Genomic DNA, 27056 nt, shown 5'->3' with positions numbered 1-27056 from the left:
CGCGGTTTTACGGTCATGTGCATGGGGCCTGAGCCAAACAGCCTGGACTCCAAACTGATACATTGTAGCAAATTACCAGAGACATTTCTGCAGCTGCTGTAAGGGTATGTTCACACAGAGTTTTTTGCAGGCAGAAAAATCTGCCTCAAAACTCTTTCAGGATTTTGACCTGACTGCACTTTCTTTGCTGCTCTTTTTGCAGCGTTTTTCGTTGCCATTGAGCGTTGGGGGCAAAATAACGCTGCGCAAAACGCTTTCTCTGCCTCCCATTGGTGTAAATGAGAGGTCAGAGACGGAAATGCAGGAAGAAAGGGCATGGCGTTTCTTTTTCCCACAAGCGTTTTTTTTTTCTGCTCGTGGGAAAAAAAAACGCCTCCGTCTTCTATTGAAATCAATGGGAGACGATTTCGGACGGGTTTTGGCATTGTTTGTGAACTGGGCCTTGATGTGTTTAGCTCACAGAATATTGCCCCAACTGGATACAATGTATACGCTTTTTACATGTCTTCAGCCTCTGAATATAAACAAGTGTTCTCATTCACTGACAGCAAGCAAAGATCTAGAAAATGGTGAGGAATTGAAACATAAAGTATATTAGAAAGTTGTAAACATTTTCATTTAAATAGAGATTCTGCTTTAACTGGATAATTATTTTTACTCCTCCACCCGCCATCGAAATACCACTGAGCTGAACACACATCTTAATGGAGTATTTGTCATATGACGGTTGTTTTTGTCTATGGCGGTTTTCATAGTGTACGTTTGTGCTATTAAATATGACTTTACTTATAGATTCTACTGCTTTAGACAATGATCGAAAAAAAACTATACTTTCAATTTCATCTCCTGTCCTGCTGCCTCTCCTGCCTGTCTGCTGTCTCTCCTGCCTGTCTGCTGTCTCTCCTGCCTGTCTGCTGTATCTCCTGTCCTGCTGTCTCTCCTGCCTGTCTGCTGTCTCTCCTGCCTGTCTGCTGTCTCTCCTGTCCTGCTGTCTCTCCTGCCTGTCTGCTGTATCTCCTGTCCTACTGTCTCTCCTGCCTGTCTGCTGTCTCTCCTGCCTGTCTGCTGTCTCTCCTGCCTGTCTGCTGTCTCTCCTGTCCTGCTGTCTCTCCTGCCTGTCTGCTGTATCTCCTGTCCTGCTGTCTCTCCTGCCTGTCTGCTGTCTCTCCTGCCTGTCTGCTGTCTCTCCTGCCTGTCTGCTGTCTCTCCTGTCCTGCTGTCTCTCCTGCCTGTCTGCTGTCTCTCCTGCCTGTCTGCTGTCTCTCCTGCCTGTCTGCTGTCTCTCCTGTCCTGCTGTCTCTCCTGCCTGTCTGCTGTCTCTCCTGCCTGTCTGCTGTCCCTCCTACCTGTCTGCTGTCCCTCCTGCCTGTCTGCTGTCTCTCCTGCCTGTCTGCTGTCTCTCCTGCCTGTCTGCTGTCTCTCCTGTCCTGCTGTCTCTCCTGCCTGTCTGCTGTCTCTCCTGCCTGTCTGCTGTCTCTCCTGCCTGTCTGCTGTCTCTCCTACCTGTCTGCTGTCTCTCCTGCCTGTCTGCTGTCTCTCCTGCCTTTCTGATGTCCTCCCTGCCTTCCAGCCTTTTTTCTGTCCAGGACAGTAAAAAAAACTATACTTTCAATTTCATCTCCTGTCCTGCTGCCTCTCCTGCCTGTCTGCTGTCTCTCCTGCCTGTCTGCTGTCTCTCCTGCCTGTCTGCTGTCCCTCCTACCTGTCTGCTGTCCCTCCTGCCTGTCTGCTGTCTCTCCTGCCTGTCTGCTGTCTCTCCTGCCTGTCTGCTGTCTCTCCTGCCTGTCTGCTGTCTCTCCTGTCCTGCTGTCTCTCCTGCCTGTCTGCTGTCTCTCCTGCCTGTCTGCTGTCTCTCCTGCCTGTCTGCTGTCTCTCCTACCTGTTTGCTGTCTCTCCTGCCTGTCTGCTGTCTCTCCTGCCTTTCTGATATCCTCCCTGCCTTCCAGCCTTTTTTCTGTCCAGGACAGTAGAGTTCTTCCTTTAGTCAGGTGTCCAGGCTAATAAAGTTAACAAAGGACAACACCCACCTGTCAGCTGCCCCCCTATCACCACATGGCCCCATTTAATAGGCAAATACATGGAGCACATTCATTTCGATGGCCCCAATTAGTCTACTGCCCCCCTTCCGAAGCACCCACAAACTGTATTCATAATTATATTATTAGCTCATTCCTCCCACAGGGGCCCGCAGATTACAAAATCTTTATGATTTCCTCCCATTTAATGATGATGTGTTCCCCTCGAAAAAAAAACATCCTCTCTCAGTTGCCCACAACATGTTCTAAAGAGTTACTACCAGATGGAGGATATATAAAATATACCCTGATAATTTTACTATATGGGGTCAAGATATTTCAAATAGTGGCTCTGCTGCGGCCCCTTGTACCTTTCTGCTGCCTCTCCTGTCCATGTGCTCTCTCTCCTGACTATTTGCTGTCTCTCCTGTCCATGTGCTGCCTCTCCTGTCCATGTGCTCTCTCCTGACTATTTGCTGTCTCTCCTGTCCATGTGCTGTCTCTCCTGTCCATGTGCTGTCTCTCCAGACTATTTGCTCTCTCTCCTGTCCATGTGCTGTCTCTCCTGTCCATGTGCTCTCTCTCCTGACTATTTGCTGTCTCTCCTGTCCATGTGCTGCCTCTCCTGTCCATGTGCTCTCTCCTGACTATTTGCTGTCTCTCCTGTCCATGTGCTGTCTCTCCTGTCCATGTGCTGTCTCTCCTGACTATTTGCTCTCTCTCCTGTCCATGTGCTGTCTCTCCTGTCCATGTGCTCTCTCCTGACTATTTGCTGTCTCTCCTGTCCATGTGCTGTCTCTCCTGTCCATGTGCTGTCTCTCCTGACTATTTGCTCTCTCTCCTGTCCATGTGCTGCCTCTCCTGTCCATGTGCTCTCTCTCCTGACTATTTGCTGTCTCTCCTGTCCATGTGCTCTCTCTCCTGACTATTTGCTGTCTCTCCTGTCCATGTGCTGCCTCTCCTGTCCATGTGCTCTCTCCTGACTATTTGCTGTCTCTCCTGTCCATGTGCTCTCTCCTGACTATTTGCTCTCTCTCCTGTCCATGTGCTCTCTCTCCTGACTATTTGCTGTCTCTCCTGACTATTTGCCTTTCTGCTGCCTCCCCTACATTTTTACGTTCTTTTCTGTTGTCTCTCCTGCTGACTAGTGGTTTTCATACATAAAATCCTTCAATCCATCCCACAATTTGCAGTCAGAATATAACAAAGGTGCCTAAAACGACTTTATTCTACCCAAGAGTCTGATTAATAAAAACAAGTGCTTCCAAAATCACACAGCTTCAGTGAAACTCAGCAGCTAAAAAGATTCATTTAAAAATAAATTGGTCGGAACTGGCGTCTAATGGCTTACAAATTTGAGCAAATGTGTCTCAATGAAGCTTTTCTTCGCCTCAGATTAACGCCAAAATATACTCCATTTATAAATGTTAGTAGAATGTTTCGTATTAGTCGCTCAGCGTAGAACTGAATATAAAAATGATATGTGGATAAAAATATGAGTATATAAGAAAAAAAAATACTACAAGGAAAAACCAAAGGTAGGGTCAAATAAAATGAGGAAGACAGTTCCAGAGAATAGGGGCAGCTCAAGAGAAGTCTGGTAGTCATGTATGGGGGAGGTTGTGTTAGAGGTTCACAGTAGTGGATCAGGACTGGAGAGGTTGGATTTGGACTTGTAGGTTGATGAGGTCTAACATGGAGGGCACATGAGGAATGACCAGGCACAGTTTTTTTTTTTATTTTTTTTTGCCCATATAGGTTTGAGGGCTATAGGGCTATAAAGTATTTTTTTCTCACTTACTTATAAATCATTTTTGTGCCTTTTTTTCCTGTGATTATATATATATATATATATATATATATATATATATATATTTACTTATTTATTTTTTATTTATTTTTTTGGGTGAAAATGTAAAAAAAAAAAAAAAAGCAAATATCTGTTTTTCACATTTTTTCTCAATTTTTTTTCTTAATAGCACAAAGTGCCACTAAATTATTTTTTTTTTTTTATTGTGTCCTCCTCTTTCCGTTTCGGTTGCTTTTACATAGGAGATATAAAGTTTTAAGTTGTGATTTGGGCCAACGATGGAATTAGTTTCCTTTGTTGTGTTTTTTTTTTGTTTTTTTATATTTAGTTTTGATTTTATTTATTTATTTTACACATAAAAGAACTTTTGGGGCATTTAACATTAATTTTTTTTTTTTTTTTTATTGCTGATTTCCCCTGTAACTGGGACTGACATACAGGATTAGCCCCACTTACAGCGGACATATAGCCTCCTGAGATACACATTCGAGCTCATCTGGATCGGCTAAATCGTGTGATCGCCGTTACTGGAGCAGAAGGCGTCATTGCCGTTTCCTGATCTATAAACACGGCGCTCATTGATCAGGAAGTTATAGGCGGTAAGAAAACTGCCACTGTTTTCAATAGTGAGTCAGCGACAGGTACTATAGTTACTATGCACAATATTTTTGTGATTGTGAGAGCAGGAACCCTATACCGGATCTCACAGCCCATAGGAAAGGGGGCCAGGGCTGGCTCTCATTAACCCCATAACAGCTGTATGGCTGCCACAATGATGTACATCTATGTCTCTATCAACATACCAGCACCGCCAGTAAGGTTACCGCTTCTCCAGGTGGGAACTCCCTACTTCACCTGTTGTGGGTTTCTAGCCACAGCCGCTCCTAATATCTGGAGTAGCCAAATAGCGTAAGGAACCCGCCCAACATATCTACTTTCTTCCTGAATCCAGCAGCCGCATTACTACAAGATATACATAACTGGATACATGTTGTTTAGCCTCCACTTCTCACAAACACCTACATCCTTATCCTGCGTAAATACATTTTGCTGGCAGGAGATATGATTGCTAGAAGTTACAGACCCAAAGCCTGAAGGGAGGATTTTCTGAAAACATGTATTTTTTATTTTGTCCCTTGTCAATAAGTTGATCACAAAGTGTCCCCCTGCTGCGACCCCCAGTGATCAGCTGCAATCTATGGGAAACCTGGCAGTAAGTGATCAGTTTCCTGCAGCGCCTCCACAGGGGAAATTATGCATTACGCAGCGTCCATTCATATCAATGTGTTATCTGTATAATACAGGACAGGTCCTCCAGAGACGCTCTAAGCAACCGCTCTCCACTCCGGCCATGAGATGAGGATCCTGAACAGAGGACCCCCCTCTATTAACTCAGAATTACCTAATAGGATAAATGACAATGAGTTTTCTAAACTAGACAATCCATTGTCCAGGAGCTGGTTAAGAGATTTGTGGTCTGCTGATCTACTTTATATAAAACCCACGGTCTCTTATGTTCCAAAAAATGCTTGAAATATGAGACATCCCATCATATAGCCAAGCTCCATCATTTACAGTATATGTCTACTGGTGGTCTCCTATTCTGCTGCTCTTATTTCCCATCTTGGGTGGTTACGGCTCATCCAACATTTTTTTTTTTTGTTCCTGTGGATTTTCTTCTTAGGCTCAGTATGACCTACATGCATCGACATTGCCAGACTAACCCTATTGACTTATAACGGGGTCCGTCGGGTCTGTCAAGTACGACAGAATCCCAGACGGAGGCTCCTAATGGGGCTTCCGACACAGATGAGAATGGCGCCTTGCTCGTATCCTGGAATCAATCACTCCACTCTTTTGCTCCTAGTAGTAACCACAAGAACTTCTCCAGAACTTCCTACTTTCCCCCGCCACAAGTTGTCCTTGTGTGTTATGATTCATTTTCCACCAATATTCCAGTAGAGCGACGTCTTCATGGTCAGAACTTTCTTTCCTACACTTTATGACTCGTCGTATGTACATGTTATAGATCTATTACTTACACAAGCATTTACTGTCACACTTTACCAATATCTCCCGCAGAATGTGAAGGATGACGGGCAGCATGTTTGGAGACTGAAGCACTTCAACAAACCTGCCTACTGCAACCTGTGTCTCAACATGTTGATTGGTCTTGGGAAACAAGGATTGTGTTGCTCATGTAAGTACCGAATGTTCATGTATATATTAGGCCAGAATAATAGTTCACATGTTAATGTAAAGGTTTAATGTGGAATTTAAAGGGGTTGTATTTGGCAGACAACCCCTTTCTTATTGAATCACCAATGATCGGCTGATATCACTAGCGGAATTTAAAGGGGTTGTCCACGACCGGATAACTGATGACCTATCCACCGGATAGGTCATCAGTACATGATATGCGGGGGTTTAACACTCGAACCCCGCACCAATCAGCCGCTCTGGCTACCTACGCGCACTATACGTCTACCAGTCTTCCATGTTGGAATCAGTTTGCTCCGGTCATGGAATAGCTGCCGAACTGCAGTACTGTTCAAGTGAATAGGAGCAGAGTTGCAGTTCGGCAGATCGGCTGCTATGCAATGTACGGAGCCAACTGCTTCCGGCTCCGTACACTGCATAGTGTGCAATGACATCCGGTGCCCACTGGTATCGTGCTGAGTCCAGGAATTGGACACACACCGATGATATACTGATGACCTATATGGTGGATAGGTCATCAGTTGTCTGGTAGTGGACAACCCCTTTAAGATTCACCACACAATTCCACTGCAGCGGCCACTACAGGAGAAATGCAGTATTACATGCTATATATATGAATGGCCAACCATGTAATACATTGACTGGCCAGGTCCACCAATGTGGGGGACACTCTTACCTAGCAGCCCCTATCTCTTGCTCCCCAGAACAGAAATTATGGACAGGGGTTGTCTTTTTTTAAAGAACGAGCTGCACAGATTATATATGTTACTCAGGGTATGGGATTAAAAAAAGATGTAAAAAAAATAAACAGAAAAGTGAAATGAGAAAAAAACAAATCAAACACAATTTTCTTTTGCAAATAAGTATATAGACATATTTGGTATCCCCATAACTGTAATGGTCTGCTCAATAAATGTATAACATTATTTAAAGGGAATGTATCCCCTTCTTTTTTTCCTTTTTCTAATTACTACATAGTGAAACATATTATTTTTTTGATTGTAGATTTTTTTGTATATTTTCTGTACATGATAATGGGGGTAGCTATGTTGCCTAAACTGCTGTTAACAGCATTAAAAGATATACTTTACAGTAGCCACACGGATCAAAGAAACCTGTGAACAGGAAGGGAACCATTGACTTCTATTGGAGAGGTTTCTAGGCATTCTCTGTGACCTGTGCAGAGGTCATTGTGCAGGGAGGGATTGGAGGGGAACTGTGTCCATCACCTAATGTCAATAGTGGATCCTGTGTTATCTATATATAGGTGTTACCTGTCAGTGTAATCCTGCCTGTGATGACAATGAGATGACTGAAGAGAAATGATCTCTACAGAACAGGAAGGATCAGTCTTTGAATGGTGGATCCTGTATAATCTATATATAGGTGTTACCTGTCAGTGTAATCCTGCCTGTGATGATAATGAGATGACTGCTGAGAAGTGATCCCTACAGATCAGGAAGTGTCAGCCTATAGTGAGTCTTAGTGGCTAGTGTGAAAATGACAAGATTTTAGGATTATTTTTTAATATAGACAATGACATACAAAGTAAAAAACAAAAATGTTTAACATAAAAACTTGAAAAATACAGTAGGTTATTTTCTGATGACACATTCCCTTTAAAGAGGCTCTGTCACCAGATTTTGCAGCCCCTATCTGCTATTGCTGCAGATCGGCGCTGCAATGTAGATAAGAGTAACGTTTTTATTTTTAAAAACGAGCATTTTTGGCCAAGTTATGACCATTTTTGTATTTATGCAAATGAGGCTTGCAAAAGTCCAAGTGGGTGTGTTTAAAAGTAAAAGTACAACTGGGCGTGTATTATGTGCGTACATCGGGGCGTGTATTATGTGCGTACATCGGGGCGTTTTTACTACTTTTACTAGCTGGGCGTTCTGACGAGAAGTATCATCCACTTCTCTTCAGAACGCCCAGCTTCTGGCAGTGCAGACACAGCGTGTTCTCCAGAGATCACGCTGTGACATCACTCACAGGTCCTGCATCGTGTCAGACGAGCGGCCGGGGACACATCGGCACCAGAGGCTACAGTTGATTCTGCAGCAGCATCGGCGTTTGCAGGTAAGTCGATGTAGCCGACACGATGCAGGACCTGTGAGTGACGTCACAGCGTGATCTCTCGAGAACACGCTGTGTGTCTGCACTGCCAGAAGCTGGGCGTTCTGAAGAGAAGTGGATGATACTTCTCGTCAGAACGCCCAGCTAGTAAAAGTAGTAAAAACGCCCCGATGTACGCACATAATACACGCCCCGATGTACGCACATAATACACACCCAGTTGTACTTTTACTTTTCAACACACCCAGTTGTACTTTAGAAAGCCTCATTTGCATAAATACAAAAATGGTCATAACTTGGCCAAAAATGCTCGTTTTTTAAAAATAAAAACGTTACTGTAATCTACATTGCAGCGCCGATCACATGCAATAGCAGATAGGGGTTGCAAAATCTGGTGACAGAGCCTCTTTAAGATAATTGGACAACAGCATAAAAAATTTAATATGAAAACGAGAGCAAAGTTGTTTTTTGTCTCCCCTCCCATATTGTAGATTCATCATAATGTCATGTTTATTTGAGTGTACCCAAAATGGTGTCCTAACAAAGTACAACTTATACTGCAAAAAAAACAAACAAGGCTTTATACAGTCCTATCTGGGTAAAAATAAAAAATCAGGATTAGAATGTGGGGAGGAAAACATAAAAAAAAATTATTTGGGTCTTGAGGGCCAGAATTGTCTGGGCCCTGAAGGTTTTTTTTTTTTTAATTAACATTGCATGCTGTTGGCAATCCACTCATGTAAAAGTGACAAACAATTTGGCAATGGCTCAAGTTCTCGCAAAAAAACGTCCGCTGCAACAGAATAGAAAAATGCAGGTATCTCTGTAAGTGAAAATAAATCCTGTCCAAATTTTGCCGCTGCTTTAAATTCTGATTTACTAATTTATGGCCATTTTTTTTAGTAGGAATCGCTCTTGAAAGGAACAAAAAGATCTCAATCGTTTTTGGGATTGGTAATCTCAATAGCCATCCTATTGCTACATCTGAATTCATTCTGCCAATGCTGTCGCATTGATTCCTCTGATAGAGCTGAAGTCTGCATTACCCATGGTGCACTTTACCTATAAATCATAGCTGAACAATAATATGATTCCAAATGACTAAAAATCAAGACCTTTCCTGCACCCACATGGTATTTTTTCCCATTAGGTGACAACCCGTGAATTAAGGTCGTTAAATTATCCTGCTTATCGTGGGACATTCATATCCCAAAAGGGTTGGGGGCATCCTTAAAAGGACATCGATGTGGGAGATATTGGTCTACATATATACTAGACAGGACAGCTAGAGATGGGACCTCTTATTTTCTGGGCCCCACAGCAACTTCCTACCCTAGTAGATATGCCTTTGAGCCTGTGCCAGCTTATGAATTGAATGAGAAGTCGCAGTAACTGTCTGTGGGTTCCCTCCTCTAATATCAGAACAACCCTACTGGTAAAGGGTGCTAGTCCATTAATAGGGTTATATTAGGGGGAGTTCACACAGAGTCTTTTGGTGCGGAAACCGCGCCGCAAAACTCGCCACAAAGCGGCCGAAAATGCCTCCCATTGATTTCCATGGGAGGTGGAGGCGGTTTTCTCCCGCGAGCGGTAAAACCAGCTCGCGGGAGAAAGAAGGGACATGCCCTATCTTCGCGCCGTTACGCCTCTGACCTCCCATTGACATTAATGGGAGGCAGAGAAAGCGTATTTTGTGCCATTTTATACCCGCGGCGCTCATTGCCCGCGGACAAAAAAGGCAGCGAAAAACACAGTGAAAATCGGCGTGCAGGCAGAGGAAAATCTGCCTCAAAATTCCAAACGGAACTTTGAGGCAGATTTTCCTCCTGCAAAAAACTCAGCCTTAGAGAATTGCAATGCATGCCGTGTTCTACTACATACGTATAGGTTCACTATAGGTTAAAGGAGTTGACTGGGATTTTTCTTTTTTAGCTAGCTCTCTTATTTCTGTAGAATTATAGGGCTTTGCAATTAATTGTGTTGAAATAAATTGCAATGGTGCTCAGGTCGTGCATGCCGAAAACGCTCTCTCACTCTTTAACCTTAAAGGAGTCATTTGGAATTTTAAAAGGAAAAGCTGACATATACTGTGTGTCCCTGCTACTGACAGTATGTGACCTGGCTGCAGCAGGGACTTACACTTTGTGCAATGCACGGATGTTGTGCAATATCAGAGCTTTTCCTTGGAAAATCATGTATGACCCCTTAAAGATTATATATTATGTGTGTGATCAGGGTTTAAAACTATTGAGCGCCCATTGTACGCTTAGTTCCTATGCAGGGCCAGGTTTGGTGGGGGGCTGCTATCCAACCTAAGAGACCTAGACCCCACTTGATCCCCTATAGCAGCCCGGCCGCACGTGTTTGTGTTCCTCTCCACTATGGAGACAGCCGAGACACCAACTCCCTTAGACTTCAAAAGAGAGAGCTGCCATCTGAATGAGATCACTGATCAACCATCAGGGAGAGTGGTTGGTGAAGGCTCCCAAGGTCCCCAGTGTGGTGGAGGAACCATGGCACGTGCCCCTTGTCCCCGCCTTATAATCCAGCTCTATTCCAGTAGACTTAGATACATCTGTCCTATAAATGATAAGTGCACATTGGTTTCTATGATCTTGGTTATACCTTTAAGAGACTTTCCAAAAAAAACTCGGCTCCATGCAGAGCTCATCGGCTTCTGATCCAAGCAAAAGCCACAAACTATTTACTGTTCTCCACAATAGGTAAGCAATAAATACATCATTGATGCAGCAAGAGTAAGAAATACAAGCTGTGCCAAAGCCGCAAGCCCTTACCTCAGAAACTCTACTGAAATATTAAAGTACTGTAGTCAGCTGTAATGTGATGGTAAGATTTAATACTGAAGGTGAACAAAGTACAGACGAGGGAAGGAGAGCTGACCAAGACTGTTGGCTCATCTGACTTACACAAAGTTCTATTTATGTTCCTTGTAATACATCTATCTATCTATCTATCTATCTATCTATCTATCTATCTATCTATCTATCTATCTATCTATCTATCTATCTATCTATCTATCTATCTATCTATCTATCTATCTATCTATCTATCTATCTATCTATCTCATATCTATCTATCTATCTATCTCATATCTCATATCTATCTATCTATCTATCTATCTATCTATCTATCTATCTATCTATCTATCTATCTATCTATCTATCTATCTATCTATCTATCTATCTATCTATCTATCTCATATCTATCTATCTATCTCATATCTATCTATCTCATATCTATCTATCTATCTATCTATCTATCTCATATCTATCTATCTATCTATCTATCTATCTATCTATCTATCTATCTATCTATCTATCTATCTATCTATCTATCTATCTATCTATCTATCTATCTATCTATCTATCTATCTATCTAATATCTATCTATCTATCTATCTATCTATCTATCTATCTATCTATCTATCTATCTATCTATCTATCTATCTATCTATCTATCTATCTATCTATCTATCTATCTAATATCTATCTATCTATCTATCTATCTATCTATCTATCTATCTATCTATCTATCTATCTATCTATCTATCTATCTATCTATCTATCTATCTATCATCTATCTATCTATCTCATATCTATCTATCTATCTCATATCTATCTATCTATCTATCTATCTATCTATCTATCTATCTATCTATCTATCTATCTATCTATCTATCTATCTATCTATCTATCTCATATCTATCTATCTATCTATCTATCTATCTATCTATCTATCTATCTATCTATCTATCTATCTATCTATCTATCTATCTATCTATCTATCTATCTACCTATCTATCTATCTATCTATCTATCTATCTATCTATCTATCTATCTATCTATCTATCTATCTATCTATCTATCTATCTATCTATCTATCTATCTATCTATCTATCTCATATCTATCTATCTCATATCTATCTATCTATCTATCTATCTATCTATCTATCTATCTATCTATCTATCTATCTATCTATCTATCTATCTATCTATCTATCTATCTATCTATCTATCTATCATCTATCTAGTACACAAGAAAATAGCGACAGCACACTGCAAACACTAATGCCACCTAAGCACTATAGATAAATAAATATGCATTACTGCTGAATATACTTACAATAGGGAGGTTCTTAGCGCACCTTTTGATTAAATTGTGTGAGCCCACCTGCCACGACAAGGCATGCTCAATAAGGTGGGAACCTACTCTGCACATACACCCAGAACTGGGACTAAGCCTACATATATATCTGGGGATGGTAGGAACCAGCATTAAACTAATTAAAATCACCCAGTTCAGAATTGGAGGAGTACAAGATCAAAAAATGGAGGTAGTCACTAACCCCACATATATGGATAACAAACTCAACAAAAGTTTGAACAGCTCATTCCAACAAAATGAAACAAAATGTGTATACAGGTGCAAAAACGCCTGTGACTGCAAATATACAGCAGACAAGAAAGTGGCGGCAGCACACTGCGAACACTAATGTCACCTTAGACACTAAATATAAATAAATATACATTACTGCTAAATCTACTTACAATACGGAGGTTCATTATTATCTCCTTTTTTTGTAGAATTAAATTCAAAACGTCTCCTCCTAGTCTACAAAGTTCTCCACGTTGCTGCAATACCAGACCCACTCATGCTCTTGGCTCAATCATTTTCTTACCCTGTTTACCTTGCCTTCTTATATCCTCTCACTCTTGTTGGCATGTCTTCTCCTGTCCTGCACCCGTTCTGTGGAACCATTAAACTTGCTCCTAACAATCCCAGTTTTTATTGTGTCTTGAAAACTAATTTCTTCAAGGAGGCCTCAATAATGTTGTGGAAAAGTATCATCTTCTGGAATCTAGACAAGGAAAAAATAACATCAAATATGAAATTATCCAACTCAAAGACTGTAAGGGGAGAGGGACGCAGCGAAAAAACCTTAGCAGTGAGATGAACAAGTCTAACCATAGATGATGGTGTCTCGGGTTCTCTCTGATTTCATAGACTAGTTTCTCAGCAAGGTTCCACTCTCTCCTTCTTACTATGGGGAAAGAGAAAGAAAGGATCACATAAAGGCAAGGAAACATAGCCAATAATTTCCATAAATGCTTCTGATAACAATCAATGGCCCAATTGGCCAAACTGTTGATGTATCGGACCATGTATGACCACCATATCCAAAGTAAAGCGGAAACTGAGTAGTGGGTTAGGGGTTAAGGTTAGGGCATCGTTTTTATATTAAAGTTGGATTGCTGTTTTTGTTTTGGCTTTAGTATTAGTTTTGGATGAACTTAGGCCGATATCCAAGGCAATGGCTTCCAAATTTTATTGAAGATCTATCGAGAGATCGTCTACGAGAGAATAAAACTTCAGTAAAGCAGGGACTTGGCTGTATCGCTCACATACAAACAATGTTTTGTTTTCTTGGTAATGTCATCGATAATCCTATGATCCCACATTTTGCCTAATGTGCCTGGAAAATCAAATGTTAGAAGCAGATGGTGTATTCCGGAAGGCAACAAATTTACCCAACGAAGACATAGAGTTGTTGTTGTCGTGTGTTACAAATGAACTTGTGCTGCTGAGTACATGGCATCTATGACAACACTTGCTATCTGGAAATGGACTAATCAGCTATTTAAGGACGGATAAACCAATATACGAAACATCATAAACTCATATGGCTTTTACTTTCGTGCTTGCCAGCTGCTCATAAGCTTATATTTTGGAAAATGTAGATTTTTTTTATTTTTATTAACAAATGACACCAGTCCATTTGGCTGCCATTAATTTGTCTTCAAAGTACTCATCATTTGGGGGGTCATTTTTTAAAAATTTGAGTTGGGACTAATAGGATTATGCATTTCCTGCCCTGCTCTGATAAGGTTTTCTTGTTTTATATGCATCATGTTTCCCGTAATTATTGACCTTCTAAAGCCTACTGAGAAAAACAGCCCAAGTTCTGATTTATTGATGCTACTGGAAATGTGGTTGAGTTCCTTCTGCTTACATTGAAAGCTAAAGATTTTTTGAATATATGTTTTTGTTTTCCAGTCTGCAAATATACCGCCCATGAACGTTGTGTTTCCAGAGCTCCCCCATCTTGCATTAAAACCTACGTAAAGTCGAAGAAGGATACCGGTGTACGTCCTGAATACAATGTCTTGTCCAGTTGAGTTTCTTAGTTCAAAAGTGTAATTTTTTTTTTTGCCCATTAATCTCTCATTTTATTTTTGTAGGTTATGCATCATTTTTGGGTGGAAGGAAATTGCCCAACCAAATGTGACAAATGCCACAAAGCCATTAAGTGCTACCAAGGCCTCACAGGATTACATTGTGTGTGGTGTCAGATTACAGTAAGTTGTTGCACTTTTTGGCTCTAAGGGTGTTTAGAAAAAGTAATAAGGGTAAAGGGTGGTATTTTTTATTTTTTTTATTTTTTCTTAATACATAATACTGATTTACTTGTGCAGTAATTTTATGTATTTTATCTCAAAGTTTTAAAAATAAATGCTATCTAAGAGGTTGTTTGGTTTCAAAAACTTATTGTCGAAACCCTATTGGGCAATTCTGAGTTAATTAATGGGGTCCCCATCGATCAGTAAAAGCGGGGAGCTGCTACAACAAGGAGGACCCAGCATTTCTCTCGCACAGTCAACCTATGGATTTCAAGGGTAACTGTGTAATACTTCATGTCCTCTGTGGTGGCGCTGCAGGGAATTTAAGCACTTGCTGCCAGGTTCTCCCACAGATTACAGCCGATTCCTGGGCATTTAAGCAGTTGGTCACCCTGTGATCAACTAATTTTTTAAAGGGGCCCTTGTAATAAAAAAGGATTGTTAAAAGTGGGCAGTGGGACAACCCCCCATGAGGCATGCTGCATTAAAACAGTACAAAAATCTGAATGAGTTATTAGAATTAGTAGGAACACCAGTGATGCCATACCAAATGTATTACACCTCAAGAGGTCTAAAGCAATTTTTATATAAAAAACTAAAATAAATAAATTCCAGAACTAACAAGTAATGTAAGACCTCATTTTGTTTCCAATGTGATTGGGGAAACTCAATATAAGAAAAGTTATATAAAAGTGTTAAAAATAATGTTAATAAAAAATATATCATTTTTTTATTATTATTTCTAATATTATATATTTTTTATTAAAATGTATATGTATATTTGTAATTATTTGATTAGTTTTTTAATATTTAAATTAAATGACACAACAGATTAACAAATAAATAAACAGTCTAGTTCAATGTTTTCAATTTTTTTATATGTAAAGCTTTTTTTTCCCATTATACATTAAAAAATGTTTATTGACGATTAAAAAAAATATTGCTTTAATTCTACCCTATTTTTGTAATTGAAAAAAATAAGAAAAAAATGCATGAATTTTTGTTTTCCATATAATAGTTTTATTTCTTTTTCTTCTGGGCCCTTTTTTAGAATTATATTTATCTTAAAAGTTATTTTTTTAAGATAAAAATAATTGTAATAAAAGGGCCCAGAAGAAATAGAAATAAAACTATTATATGGAAAACAAAAATTCATGCATTTTTTTCTTCTTTTTTTCAATTACAAAAATAGGGTAGAATTAAAGCAATATTTTTATTCTTTACATAAATTATATTACATAAATAATTTTCAGAAGTGCATTAAAATATACGCTCAATTTAAATTTCTACATTTTGAATAATTTCTAAAGTGAAGATTATATTATGATAAAATACGTCATCCCATGAAAGGTTTATTCACTTTTATGTCAATTAGTTTCATGGTGTCAAGTTTTATTTTTGCATTTTTTTTCTTCCATTGCTACAGAGTAATCAATTTTGAAAGTTTGTTTTCAAAACAAGCTGCGTATTCAAATAATATTAAATTGTATTTCATAGACCACATAAACTTTATCCAACAGTGACCCTTTGACTGCTCTAAATGTATAGGCCTAGGCAACTTCTATGTGACAACTTCAGTTCTCATTACAGTGGAAAAGTATAGTGTAAAAAAAAAAAGTACAAAAATTATAAAGTCCCTATAAAGTAGACAAAAAAAAGTGAAAAAACAAAAATAAATGAAACAAAAAATGGCAATTGTTGCTGCAGTGCTAGTTCCGACCTTATTACACTAAATTAGACATGTGCTGTAATATATCAAAGTTCATTATTAGACAATGATAAACCTGAGTAACCGGATAAAAAGTCTATTTTAGGGTAACACTATATAATTGCATATATTTAAAAAAAGCATTTTTTTTTTTTTTTACCAATTTTCCAAACTCTACATTTCTATAAAAATGTCTGGTCCTGAATGCCCAAAATACCCCAAACCTGAACCCCTTAGTATAACTCCAATAGTCTGGAATCTGACTGTCTCAAATTTTTGAAAACCCAATATTTAAAAATATAGTCTCAGTTTCTTAACCTGGGATCCAACAAAATCATAGTTGTTCTACCCAAGTATCTGGCAATTTTACGGATTGAACAAAAAAAACTATAAGGACTGAATATACATTGGCGTTACCGGATGACACAATTCATCTATAGAACCCCTTTCACAGTTTGAGTCCATGTAGTCAGGTGGCCTCAGTACTTTGATGCCCTAAGCTAGTTCGGTCTTTCATTCCCTGGATAATTTCTAGCATAGATGGAACCAGAGTACATGGCGATAAATTGAAGGTATGATTGCTATAGGCAACAACAACAGATAGTCAATGCAAAAACGTGCTGGTGATGGTGGAACAATGAGCTGGGGATACAGAAATAAGTTGACATCAGGCTAGCCAAGGTCGGTAATGAAGGTCAGGCAAAACCGGGTGTGCGGTGCCATGGAGTAAACCGGAACAGAGTCAAACAAGCCATAGGGTTAGGTAACAATGGTCAGGCAAAACCGGGATGCAGTACCGTGGAGTTAGCAGGTGCATTGTCAAATAAGCCGGTCGTTAGAGTAAGAACAATCCAAATCAGGGTCAAAACACCTAAAACTGGCAAACAGCCCAGAGAGGGGCGCACTTAAATAGTTCCGATTGTCCGGACAGCAGTGCCCTTCAGGCATGCACTGTCCGGCATCCCTACTTACAGTGGCACAAGACCCATTGTTGGCTGCGACGAGGGAGATGCATTGCTTGAGCCCAGACAGGCGAGTTCATTACAACCTGTGGTACAGTAACACATTATAATCAAGTATATTATTATGTAGTTGGTGGATCTACTATGAATCCACTATACTATAGATCACAAGACATGACGTTGAGAGCATGGTCCTCAAATATAAGGCCACTGTAGTTCAACATTATAGACAATTTTCGAAATCGTACCAAATTTTTTAAAAAGTTTGCCCAAAAATAGAAATAATAAACCCTCATAAACTATACAAATTGAATCCTTAAGTTGTACATTTGGGAAACGCAAAGGGAATGATATTGATCTGGACACATATACTGACACTAATATAGCTGCTTGACCTCATTAAACATCTCCAGCTGTTATGTGTATACAGCTCCCATGCAGAACTATGTGTCCTTATGTTTATTAACTACAGACATACACTGTGTGTAGCCTTATCCTGCAGTCATGAGTTACTCCACTCCCTCTTCCAGTAGATGATGGATCAGATGGAAGAGAGTAAAACATGACTGCAGGATCAGACTGCACAGGGTTATCTTTAAGTCAATTGGGTACGTGGACCCACTGGAGCCTACCGCCTTGACGGTATGGCAGCTGGCCAACAGGTCACAGTCTATAGTTCGTATAGGTGTACCTGTGGTAGCTCAGACAGTAGCAAGGCAGGCTCGACTGGGACTAGGCAGCAGGCAGGCACCAGGCGTGGTCTAGCAGGATAGGCGTGGTACTCAGCGCAGCACGGCTCCAACTCAATATGGCACTTGGACCAAGATAGCACGGGATACAGGTTACAGGGAGCAGGATCAGGAAACACTGGGAACTGGAAAACACTTAGGAGACCATTTGAAAATACGGACTAGGGCAACGACAACAAACCTCAGGCAATGCAGAAAGGGGCAGAGCCCTTCTTATAGTCCAGGATGCTCATGGGCTAATTTGGTACTTTAACTCAGGTGCACGCGCTGGCCCTTTAAGAGGGGGCACGAGTGTGTGCGCGTGCACCCTACGGGACCCGGCAGAGAGAAGCAGAAGTGAGCGCTGGCATCTCCTGAGGAGGAGATGAGGCCAGCGCTCACAGATCCATGGCTGCGGCCGTCAGGAGGTGAGTGAGCCTGACGGCCCGTGGCCATGGGCATAACACACAGTGAAGGGACATATATCTGGACCATCTTAGTTTTATCTAAACCAACCTGACTCGAAAAGAAAGGACCTACCCTGAAACCATCGTGATCTTTAGACAATAGAAAGCTGATCCCCCCCCCCCCCCCAATATGCAATGGATCTGACCGGTTCACTGGAATAGCAGAAATTCCTCCAGTGGGCTCTTGTTTTGACTATAGACTATAAGACATTGAGGTCCAGCAGAGGACAACTGGAGATAACAGTGGAGTTGAGTTTATAACTGTTTTGGGATTATTTTATGACTTATTCATGATGTTTATTCCATTTAGAGCTCCTAGTCTATAAAGAAATTGAGTTCCTTCTTTATGGGAAAATAGTCTAGTCTATGGAGAAGTGGGGCTCCTGTCTGTGTTAAAATGGTCTATGGGGGGATGGAGATCCAAATCTTTGGGAAAGTAGTCAAGTCTATAGGCAAGTAGAGCTACTAGTATATGGAAAAGTGGAGTTGCTTGTTTATGGGGAAATAGTATAGTCTATGGAGAAGTGATGCTACTTGTCTGCGGGGAAGTGGTCTATGGGGAGGTGGAGATCTGAGTCTTTGGCATAATAGTCAAGTCTATAGGCAAGTGGAACTTCTAATCTATGGAGAAGTGGAGTTCGTTTTGAATGGGGAAATAGTCTAGTCTATGGAGAAGTGGAGTTGCTTGTTAAGGGGGAAATAGTCTAGTTTATAGAGAATTGAAGCTCCTTATTTATACGTAAATAGTCTAGGCTATAGAGAAGTGGGGCTCCTTGTTTATGGGGAAATAGTCTAGTCTATGGAGTAGTGCAGCTTCTTATCTGTAGGGAAGGGTTCTTTGAGAAAGTGGAGATCCATGTCTTTGGGAATGTAGTCTAGCCTATGGCGAAGTGGAGCTCTTAGTCTATTGATGAGTACTTCAGCCTACGAAGGTGTGGAGATTTAAGTCTATAGGGAAATAATCTAGGGTATGGAGAAGTTGAGCTCCTTATCTATGGAGAAGTAGCCAAGTCTTAGGGGAAATGGTTCATAGAGTAAGTTCTCTAGTCAAAGGTGAAGTGGAGCTCCCAGTCTAAAGGGAAATGGCCTAATCTAAAATGAAGTGGAGCTCCTGGTCAATTAAGAAAGTGGTTGAGTCGAAGCAGAAGTGGAGCTCCCAGTCTATCGGGAAATAGTTTAGTCTGTTGGAAACTGAAGCTCTAAGTTTAAAGGGAAGAGGCCTAGTATATGGAGAACGGAGCACTTAGTGTAAGAGGAAATGTAATCTATTGGGAAGTGAAACTCTTAGTTTAAGGGGAAGTGTCCTAATGTAATTTATAGCAAGGCTCTTAGTCTTTTGGGAATTGGCCTAGTATTTGGGAAAGTGGAGCTCCAAGACTATGGAAAGTGATGCTTCTGATCTATGTGAAAGAGGACTAGAAAATGGGAAAGTGGTCTAGTCTATGGGAAAGTGGAACTTCTAGTCTATGGGGAAATACTCTAGTCTCTGCCTAAGTGAAACTTTTAGTCTAAGGTAAAGAGGCCTTGTGTATGGGAAAGCAGGGGTCCTAGTTTCTGGGGTAGTGGTCTAGTCTATGGGGAAGTGGAGCTCCTAGACTATAGGGAAATAGTCTAGTCAATGGAGAAGTGAAACTCTTTGTCTAAGAGGAGTGAGCCTAGTATCTGGGAAAGCAGAGCTCCTAGTCAATGGGGATGTGGTCTAGTATATTGGGAAGTGAAGATCCAAGTCTTAGGGGAAGTGGAGCTCCTTGTATATAAACTAAAATATCTAATATACAGTACCGGGAAAAAGAAATGGAGCTCCTTATCCAGAAGGGCGCATTTTCTTTATTTTTTCTATTTATACATGAGTAATGGCTGTATCTATTTATGAGTAGATAGAAATGAATCTAACAAGGTTGAAGGAATGTTCTGTAACTTACAGTTAAGTTGCGATTTATTATTTTTATTGTCTCAAACAGCTTCACAATAAATGTGCTTCACATCTTAAACCTGAATGTGACTGTGGACTCCTGAAGGATCACATCTTACCACCCACCACTATCTGTCCGGTCGTGTTGGTGAGTTTGTACCTTTTTTGTTTCATATCTTGGTAGAATTTTCTTTAATATACTGCTTTCCCATTAAGATGACAATGAAGCCTCATCAGGACAGGCAATAATGGAGCCAGAGTCAGGTTTTATGGCTTCTATAGTACTTACCAGAAACGGTATAGCAGGTCACTTCTACATTTTACGTCTTTTAAAGATCCAACTTCCCAGAAAGATGAAGGTTTCCTTATGGTCAGTTTGTACAATGTGTATCTGCATTGCAGAGGTGACTGTGAATGATGACACCGTCCACACCGCAGATTGCCGATCAGAATTATTATTATTTTTAGAAGCCAAAGCTTTTTTTTATTCTAGAAAAGTAAATGGATCATTGTTCAGTCTCATATGAGCAAAATATCTATCTAACTATCTATCTATCTATCTATCTATCTATCTATCTATCTATCTATCTATCTATCTATCTATCTATCTATCTATCTATCTATCTATCTATCTATCTATCTATCTATCTATCTATCTATCTATCTATCTCATATCTATCTATCTATCTATCTATCTATCTATCTATCTATCTATCTATCTATCTATCTATCTATCTATCTATCTATCTATCTATCTATCTATCTCATATCTATCTATCTATCTATCTATCTATCTCATATCTATCTATCTATCTATCTATCTATCTCATATCTATCTATCCCATATCTATCTATCTATCTATCTATCTATCTATCTATCTATCATCTATCTATCTATCTATCTATCTATCTATCTATCTATCTATCTATCTATCTATCTATCTATCTATCTATCTATCTATCTATCTATCTATCTATCTATCTATCTATCTATCTATCTATCTATCTATCTATCTATCTATCCATCCCATCTATCCATCTATCCATCCATACATCCATCCATCCATCCATCCATCCATCCATCCATCCATCCATTCTATCTCAACATTCCTAAGCCAAATACCCTTTACTCCAATAAATGACACTACAGCACCCCCAAGGCTACGATCATACACTACTGCGCCTTTTAGAAACACCACATGAGGACAGTGTATCACCCTAGAGACCTAGCGTGCACCCACATGTACCAAAGAAGAAACTAGGATCTAGTAAATCTCACTTATTGCTGCTTATTCACTGCCTTTCTTTTTATCTTGTTACCGGTTTGTGATCTATTTATTTTCTATTTCATAGAAGTATCTACAGATGAGTTAGGTTGTCAGATGTAGCAGAGCTGGCTTTGCAATCATTGATCTCTTTTCTTGTGAATATACATATTTCTGCCACCACAGCAACTTGCGGAGTTATCCTGATATACTACATTGACACGCTAAATAATGACATGACAAATTCAACTCTGCAACACTAAGTTGTAGCAGAGCAGCAATTGTCTTTTGCATTATATCCCAACTGGTATCACTGTTATCAGTGTTGAAAGTCCTCTTAACTCCCAGAGTTATCCCAGTCCCCAAATAAAACAAGAAACACAATTAGCTCTGCTACATCTGTATCAATATCCCATTTTATTTGCCTCTAATACGTATTAATTTATGTTTTTGCATGGGAACTGTGTGCTCTGCTTTACATAACTCAACCAATGGCACCAAAAACAGATCGATACGTGACTGTTCCACAACTTTGCGTCGGAGATCTGGCACGGATACGGTTATAAGATTTACTTATATGAGCAGAGGATTTGCTCTGTTTTCACTTAATTCAGTTTCAGTATTTATTGACAAATCCAATAGAAATCAGTCTGACAATGTTTGAGATGATGACATAGTCCCCACCCCCCCCCCCCCCCCCGTCAGCGAGACGTGTGGCGTGGACCTTAGCGGGGGCTGCGGGTGGAGTCACGGGGCGGCATGATTAAATAAATACGTATGTGACACGCAGAGCTTTGCTTGTCTGGATTTCAATGTGTTCTATTGAAAAGGAAAAAAAAAATTCTCGTCTTAAGGAGGAAGTCGTTGTAATTCCCAAATTGTATTAGTTTTCTAAATGTTTTTTTATAACCAGCAACAGACGTATTCTGGAGCAATTAACAAGATGGAGACGATGATTACAAGACGTCGTGTTTTCTGTCGTGAGACCGGGGGTTATTTATACATCGGTGTCTTGTTATATTAGTGCCTGACGAAAAATGTGTTCCCCTTTAGGGTACGAACACACGCGGCGTAAACACAGGTACAATTATAGTGCAGGAGGAGGGGGCGCTGGCCGCCCCCTCTAAACTGCGCCCGGGGCACATGCCCCACCTGCCCCCCCCTAGCTACGACCCTGGGATAGGGGATACATGTGTGATTGCTGGGACCCCCAGCAATAAGGAGAACGGGGGACCGAAAGTCCCCCGAAGTTCTCCATGAGAAACCTCGGACTACCGGAGTCTGCGTCCGGCGGTTCAATAAAAATGAAAGGAGAGCTGGTTACGCATGTGCACAAGCGCGACCGATGCTCCATTCATTTCTATCTAGCTGCCGACAGACCCCGGAAGTCCGAGGTTTTTCATGGAGAACTTTGGGGGACTTTCAGTCCCCCTATCTCCTTATCGCTGGGGGTCCCAGCGATCACACATGTATCCCCTATCCTGTGGATAGGGGATACATGTGTTTTGTAGGAACAACCCTTTTAATGGCAGAGCAGGAGATACCTTCCTGCCCTGCCGTAGTGTTAAGTGGCGTCGCGTTGTAGCAGCCATAGCGGCTGCTAGCGGAGCCTCCGGCCATGGGGAGGGGCCATGGGCCCGTGCCGGGGGCCCGGTAGAAGCCGCTATGGCTGCTACAGCGGTAGTTACGCCACTGCAAACTTCCCATTAGGGTATGTGCACACGATAACTGCAAATACGTCTGAAATTACAGAGCTGTTTTCAGGGGAAAACAGGCTCCTGAATTTCAGACTTTTTTGCATGTACTCGTATTTTTCGCGGCATCTTTTACGGACGTAATTGGAGCTGTTCTTCATTGGAGTCAATGAAAAACGGCTCCAATTACGTCCCAAGAAGTGTCCTGCACTTCTTTTGACGAGCCGTATTTTGGCAGCGACGCGTAAAATGACACCTCGTCTGCACAGAACATTGTAAGACCCATTGCAAGCAATGGGCAGATGTTTGCCGACGTATTGGAGCCGTCTTTTCAGGCGTAATTCGATTCGTAAAACGCCTCCATTACCACTGAAAATAGGTCGTGTGCACATACCCTTAATGTACCTGTTGTGTTGCACAGTGCCCCCAAATACTGTACAGATGTAGCTGTCTTTATCTTGACTTTTAACGCATTAAATAGACAGTGGCAAGAAACTTTATCTTGAATTTTTAATGGATTTTGTTGTGTGATATCACGCTGCAGCAAGTTATCAGAATCAAGATAAGCTTGGCTACATCTGCACCTCAGAAATAAATAAAAGTGCCACAAAGATACAGTAGTAACCAAGACGGTAATATTGCCCGCTTTGTGTCGCACACAGTAATATTACACCCTTTTTGCTCAACACAGCATTTAAGGGGTTATCCCACCACATCAACGTATCACCTATCCACAGGATGGGTGCTAAGTGTTTGGTCGTTGGGAGTCTCTCCGGTAGTACTACTACCGATCACGAGAACAAGGGTCCCGAGTACCCTGAACGAAGGAAGCGGCTTTTGCGCCGCCGCTCTATTCATTCTCTATAGGACCGTCAGAGATACCTGAGCGCTGTACTCCGCTTTCTCCGGCAGTCCCATAGAGAATGAATGGAGCAGCAGGTGAAATCCAGAGCCACCCTTTCGGTGTGGTATGACATAGAAGGAAATCTCTCTTTGGTGTTCTTTAAATCTCTGTGTCATGCTCCGCCCCCTCAGGCCATTGCACTAGACATAACACACTGTATCAGTGTTCCCTTACAGCCCTCAGACCAGAATTCTTCATTGTATAAAAGCAAAAAAGCTAAAAACTCCAACATTATGGATCTACTGGTTAATCACCTGACATGAGTAAAGTGAGGATTACACAGAGATAAAGAGAAACATAATAAGAAAAAGGAGAATAAGAATTTTTTTTTAAAGCCATCTTCTGAAATGGTGTCCAAGCAGTAGTTATATTCTTGTACATAGGGGACAGTATTATAGTAGTTATATTCTTGTATATAGGGGGCAGTATTATAGTAGTTATATTCTTGTATATAGGGGCAGTATTATAGTAGTTATATTCTTGTATATAGGGGCAGTATTATAGTAGTTATATTCTTGTATATAGGGGGCAGTATTATAGTAGTTATATTCTTGTATATAGGGGGGAGTATTATAGTAGTTATATTCTTGTATATAGGGGCAGTATTATAGTAGTTATATTCTTGTATATAGAAGCAGTATTATAGTGGTTATGTTCTTGTATATAGGAGCAGTATTATAGTAGTTATATTCTTGTATATAGGAGGCAGTATTATAGTAGTTATATTCTTGTATATAGGGGGCAGTATTATAGTAGTTATATTCTTGTATATAGGGAGCAGTATTATAGTAGTTATATTCTTGTATATAGGGGCACTATTATAGTAGTTATATTCTTGTATATAGGGAGCAGTATTATAGTAGTTATATTCTTGTATATAGGGGGCAGTATTATAGTAGTTATATTCTTGTATATAGGGGGCAGTATTATAGTAGTTATATTCTTGTATATAGGGGCAGTATTATAGTAGTTATGTTCTTGTACATAGGGGGCAGTATTATAGTAGTTATATTCTTGTATATAGTGGCAGTATTATAGTAGTTATATTCTTGTATATAGGGGGAAGTATATTAGTAGTTATATTCTTGTATATAGGGACAGTATTATAGTAGTTATATTCTTGTATATAGGAGCAGTATTAGGGCATGACCACACGTGGCGGATTTCCTCCGCAACTGTCCGCATCAATGCCGCACCTAATCCGGGTTGCGGATTACGGCTGCGGATCTGCACAAAATGTGCAGAAAATTGATGCGGACTAGCTGCTGCGGACTGCGGGAAAAGTGCTTCCCTTCTCCCTATCAGTGCAGGATAGAGAGAAGGGACAGCACTTTCCCTTGTGAAAGTGAACGAATTTCATACTTACCGGCCGTTGTCTTGGTGACGCGTCCCTCTTTCGGCATCCAGCCCGACCTCCCTGGATGACGCGCCAGTCCATGTGACCGCTGCAGCCTGTGCTTGGCCTGTGATTGGCTGCAGCCGTCACTTAGACTGAAACGTCATCCTGGGAGGCCGGACTGGAGACAGAAGCAGGGAGTTCTCGGTAAGTACGAACTTCATTTTTTTTTACAGATACATGTATATTGGGATCGGTAGTCACTGTCCCGGGTGCAGAAACAGTTACTGCCGATCGCTTAACTCTTTCAGCACCCTGGACAGTGACTATTTACTGACGTCTCCTAGCAACGCTCCCGTCATTACGGGAGCCCCATTGACTTCCTCAGTCTGGCTGTAGACCTAGAAATACATAGGTCCAGCCAGAATGAAGAAATGTCATGGCAAAAAAGCAAGACGCATCCGCAGCACACATGACATGTGCATGACAGCTGCGGACTTCATTGCGGAACTTAGAATCTCCATTGAAGTCAATGGAGAAATTCCGCCATGAGTCCGCCACTGTTCCGCAACAGACAGAGCATGCTGCGGACACCAAATTCCGCTCCGCAGCCTATGCTCCGCAGCGGAATTTTACGCCTCGTCTAAACGAACACTTCTAAATTAAAGTGTAAGTCAATGGACAAACGGCTCCGCTGCGGATTAACGCTGCGGAGTGTCCGCAGCGGAATTTAAGTGAAATTCCGCCACGTGTGGTCATGCCCTAATAGTAGTTATATTCTTGTATATAGGGGGCAGTATAGTAGTTATATTCTTGTACATAGGGGACAGTATTATAGTAGTTATATTCTTGTATATAGGAGCAGTATTATAGTAGTAATATTCTTGTATATAGGAGCAGTATTATAGTAGTTATATTCTTGTATATAGGAGGCAGTATTATAGTAGTTATATTCTTGTATATAGGGGCAGTATTATAGTAGTTATATTCTTGTATATAGGGAGCAGTATTATAGTAGTTATATTCTTGTACATAGGGGGCAGTATTATAGTAGTTATATTCTTGTATATAGGGGGCAGTATTATAGTAGTTATATTCTTGTATATAGGGGCAGTATTATAGTAGTTATATTCTTGTACATAGGGGGCAGTATTATAGTAGTTATATTCTTGTATATAGGAGCTATATTATAGTAGTTATATTCTTGTATATAGGAGGCAGTATTATAGTGGTTATATTCTTGTATATAGGGGCAGTATTATAGTAGTTATATTCTTGTATATAGAGGGCAGTATTATAGTAGTTATATTCTTGTATATAGGGGGCAGTATTATAGTAGTTATATTCTTGTATAAAGAGGGCAGTATTATAGTAGTTATATTCTTGTATATAGGGAGCAGTATTATACTAGTTATATTCTTGTATATAGAGGGCAGTATTATAGTAGTTATATTCTTGTATATAGGGGCAGTATTATAGTAGTTATATTCTTGTATATAGGGGCAGTATTATAGTAGTTATATTCTTGTATATAGGAGCA

General features: G+C 40.5%; 1 protein-coding gene across 3 annotated transcripts in view; it reads left to right on the top strand.

Annotated features, from left to right (window-relative positions):
- The window catches only part of DGKB (diacylglycerol kinase beta), a 396795-nt gene that overhangs the window by 161819 nt on the left and 207920 nt on the right, over positions 1–27056 (top strand). For all 3 annotated transcript variants that reach the window (XM_075827771.1, XM_075827769.1, XM_075827770.1), the window contains exons 10-13: positions 5908–6025; positions 14197–14285; positions 14382–14498; positions 20367–20465. In XM_075827771.1, coding sequence (XP_075683886.1) covers positions 5908–6025; positions 14197–14285; positions 14382–14498; positions 20367–20465 — 423 coding nt within the window. The remainder of the gene's footprint in view (positions 1–5907; positions 6026–14196; positions 14286–14381; positions 14499–20366; positions 20466–27056) is intronic.

This window comes from Rhinoderma darwinii, chromosome 5, assembly GCF_050947455.1.
Source record: "Rhinoderma darwinii isolate aRhiDar2 chromosome 5, aRhiDar2.hap1, whole genome shotgun sequence".
NCBI lineage: Eukaryota > Metazoa > Chordata > Amphibia > Anura > Rhinodermatidae > Rhinoderma > Rhinoderma darwinii.
The sequence above is the reverse complement of the archived record's forward strand: the minus strand, read 5'-3'. Positions and strand labels throughout refer to the sequence as shown.